Here is a 3,192-nt window from a genome sequence, read left to right on the forward strand (position 1 = left end):
GGCTCAGATTGCGTGTGTTGCAGGCTCGTTTGCGTATCTGTCTGGCTATACGCGCGGCCGGGCGACGTCTCCGACGTCCTCGGCTTGTGCAGGCGGAAAGAGAGCTCACCCAGGTCGGCACCGTTGCGCCATATCCCCGACGACGTGTCGGAGGAGGAGCTTCCGCCCAAGGACGGTCAAATAGTCGTCTAAGATTGGCCTCGGCACTCTCTGGCAGCGTGACTCTTTGACTCGGAGACAACATCGAGGAGGACTGAGCACCGCTTGTGACGTTTGTGGCGCTTGCACCTAGCTTTTTTATAAAATGCTCTTATTCTGGATACGTGCGCCTCGGCATCCGCGCCTGGGCATGCGGATGCGCCTGCGGCTGCGCCCCCTGCGGCGTGCGGGGCTGGGTCGTGGGGTTTTCACAGATGACAGAAAGGTTGATATTGCAATGAGAAACAAGAAACTCACACGGCACACGTCAGTGAGGGTGTGAGACGGGGAGTTCACAGAGACCTTGTTACCCGCTTTTGAGCGTGAAAAGCCGCCCTGAATATGTTGTGAAGGAAACACACCTCTCAACGTGGGAGCTGCCTCCTCCGTCGATCCTCCGGTGGCCTGGGTGCCTGTTACCCTCCGCCTTTGCGCGCCCTCGGCGTCAGCTGAAGCAACCCGTTATTCACAAGTTCCTCGAAGTGAGCGTGAATGATGGCCTCGAAGCGCGAAACGGAGACCAGCGTTCGCTTCTGCATGAGCCAAACCATTTGCACAATTCTGCGCGGGGAGGGAAGGGAGATGGGGACGAGATGAGCGAGGCTGCGCAGGCAGAGAGGCTTTGCCGGTGGCGGTCCGCGCCGGTACTTGCTCGCGTGCACGGTCTGGTCCTGGAACGCCTGGGCCAGCGTGTCGGCAACAAAGATGGAGCAATACACCACGCCAAACGCGAGCAGGAGAGAGCGCGTGTCAAACTCATCAGTCAGACAGCTCGCGGATGCAGAGGAGGGCTCATCGGCGCACAGGACGTGCTGCCTGCGCGGGTGCGAGCGAGTGTGTCAGAGTACGTGCTGTCTCTTCTCCTGTGCGGTGGTTTCGTGGCGTACCTTCGGCTGCTGTGCTGAGCAAGTACGCACTGGGCCACGATGTTAGACATGCACCAGACCTGAGAGATGACAAACCACCGCAGCAGCGAGCCGGACCGCGAATACGCGCCGGCAGCGCCGACCACGCCCGAGGCAGCAGCTGCGGCAACAGTCACGAGCATGAACTGCGCATCGGTGCGCGCTGGCATTGTGCGGACCGAAGAGATGAAGGTCGTAGCACACGCCGTCTGCACCGCGCAGCAGGACAAGAGGAGGGCGCGCGACAGAAGGACGTAGCGGCCGCGTCGATGGATACCACGCCGACTTGTTAGCCGGTCAAAGTAGTCTGAAAGGTCTTCCGGCTCCAGCTCCTCCTCTGAGGTGTCCCACAGCCGTGGTGCGGAGCCGGCTATGGAACTCGCAGAGAGGCTGAGCGCTCGGCTGGTGGCACTGCTGCCACTGCGGCTGCTCGCGGGAGATGCGCTACCGATCAGCGACCGGCGGCCTGGGCTCAGCGGCGAGCCCGTGTTGTCGGCCAGCGGCGCGTACTGTGTTGCGGACGAACGCATGCTGTTGTTTTGTCGTTACGGATTATTTCTTCTTGCCGCCCGAAACCAACGAAATTCCAGGTTGGAAGAGGGGTGCGTGCAGTATGAGCCCGACCCAGGTCGTAGTGCGCTTGCGTTCGGCGGTTAGCGGTGCGCTAACCCCGAAGAACCAGTCGGTGTCGCTCCTCATCGCTGGTCCTGGTGTCACTCACAAAATTGAAATGTGGCACATCTCTCTCTCTAAAATTCTCTTCGCTGGTGTCCAGTCCGAGCCTGACTGTTCTTATCGCAAACTCCGTCAGCAGTTCACCTCTGTCCTCGCTCTCTCTCTCTCTCTCTCTCTCTCTCTCTCTCTCTCTCTCTCTCTCTCTCTCTCTCTCTCTCTCTCTCTCTCTCTCTCTCTCTCTCTCTCTCTCTCTGGAACTCGGGTACGTACGTTCATAAGAGCTACATACATAAAAAAGACACCAATACACATTGTTATGACCCCCCCCAATGAACACACCAGTGAGGGAGGGCGAGACGATCGAGGGGTCCCGTACCATGCGGAATCGGCCGGCCCTATCAAGTGCTCAAGTGCTCAAGATCAAGAACACAAAGAACAAAATACGACGAAGAAGTCATCATGCACGCCCTGCGAGCGGAACGGGATGCGCACTGTGCCTCTGTGTTCGTGCGTGCGTCGCCCATATCTCCTGCCTGTGGAGCCTGCTGTGTAGAGTACTAGTAGTATAATAGTATGTGCATGGGTAAAGTGGGTTGAGGCGGGCTAGTACTGGAGCCGCTTGGTTTTGCTATCTTGGAGTAAGTATTTATTGTGCACTCACACACACCACGAGCCTGCTCTATTTAGAAGAATGTTTTCGCTCCGTCCGTGGCTCCGTGCCCCGTCCTACATCCCCAGGCGAGCTGCCCCTACTCGCCGAGCCCCGTTTGGCCCGCCGTCGCCCGCTGTTCACAAGGATTTGGGTCCTAATCTGGAGGAGCAGGCAGGCGGAGCCCTGCAACTTTGGCTGCTACTCCCCTCATGACCGCCGTTGCGCATCTGTCCGCCTTCACGGTGCGTGTTCGTGACGACAGGGCGGCCGAACTTGCGAGCGTGCGCAACCTACGCGTTGTAGAGGCGCGATCCGATCACGTCGCGAGCCTGCTTGAGATCTCGCCGACGTCAATCTCGCGAGACCAAATTGAAGACGGGCTGAGAGCGAGCATCGAGGCTGAACACAACGTCTGGCAGCCCAGTCGCACAGTGACCCACCTTACCTCTGAATCAATCACCAACAGGCGTTACGGCAGCAGCGGCGCGTTAGCGGGTCGGACCCGACGAGGGTCAAGCTCGAGGCCTTCTTGGCGCGCGACACCGCAGGCCTCCAGCCGCCGCCTCCGCCCCCTCCGGCCCCGCCGTCGCCGCCACCCGCCGCCGCTAAGCTCCGCAGCTTTGACAGCCGCGCCGGCGAGGCGCCCGTCGTCACCAGCCTCCTCGCCGAGATTCGCGCCTTTCAGCGTTCGCCCCGAGCCTCTGCCGTAACCTCGGCCGCCTCACGGAGCCAGGCCTCTTCGCCGACTGTGGTGCTTGGAGC

At 60.2% G+C, this 3,192-nt stretch overlaps 1 protein-coding gene across 1 annotated transcript in view; it reads right to left on the bottom strand.

Moving 5' to 3' along the window:
• Window positions 1–2,720: 2,720 nt before the first annotated feature.
• The window catches only part of EMIHUDRAFT_115891 (hypothetical protein), a gene marked incomplete at both ends in the record, with an annotated part of 5,197 nt that continues 4,725 nt past the window's right edge, over window positions 2,721–3,192 (bottom strand). The window contains one exon of the mRNA XM_005776807.1: window positions 2,721–2,759. Coding sequence (XP_005776864.1) covers window positions 2,721–2,759 — 39 coding nt within the window. The remainder of the gene's footprint in view (window positions 2,760–3,192) is intronic.

The sequence above is a fragment of the Emiliania huxleyi genome, assembly GCF_000372725.1.
Source record: "Emiliania huxleyi CCMP1516 unplaced genomic scaffold EMIHUscaffold_271, whole genome shotgun sequence".
NCBI classification, from domain to species: Eukaryota; Haptophyta; order Isochrysidales; family Noelaerhabdaceae; genus Emiliania; species Emiliania huxleyi.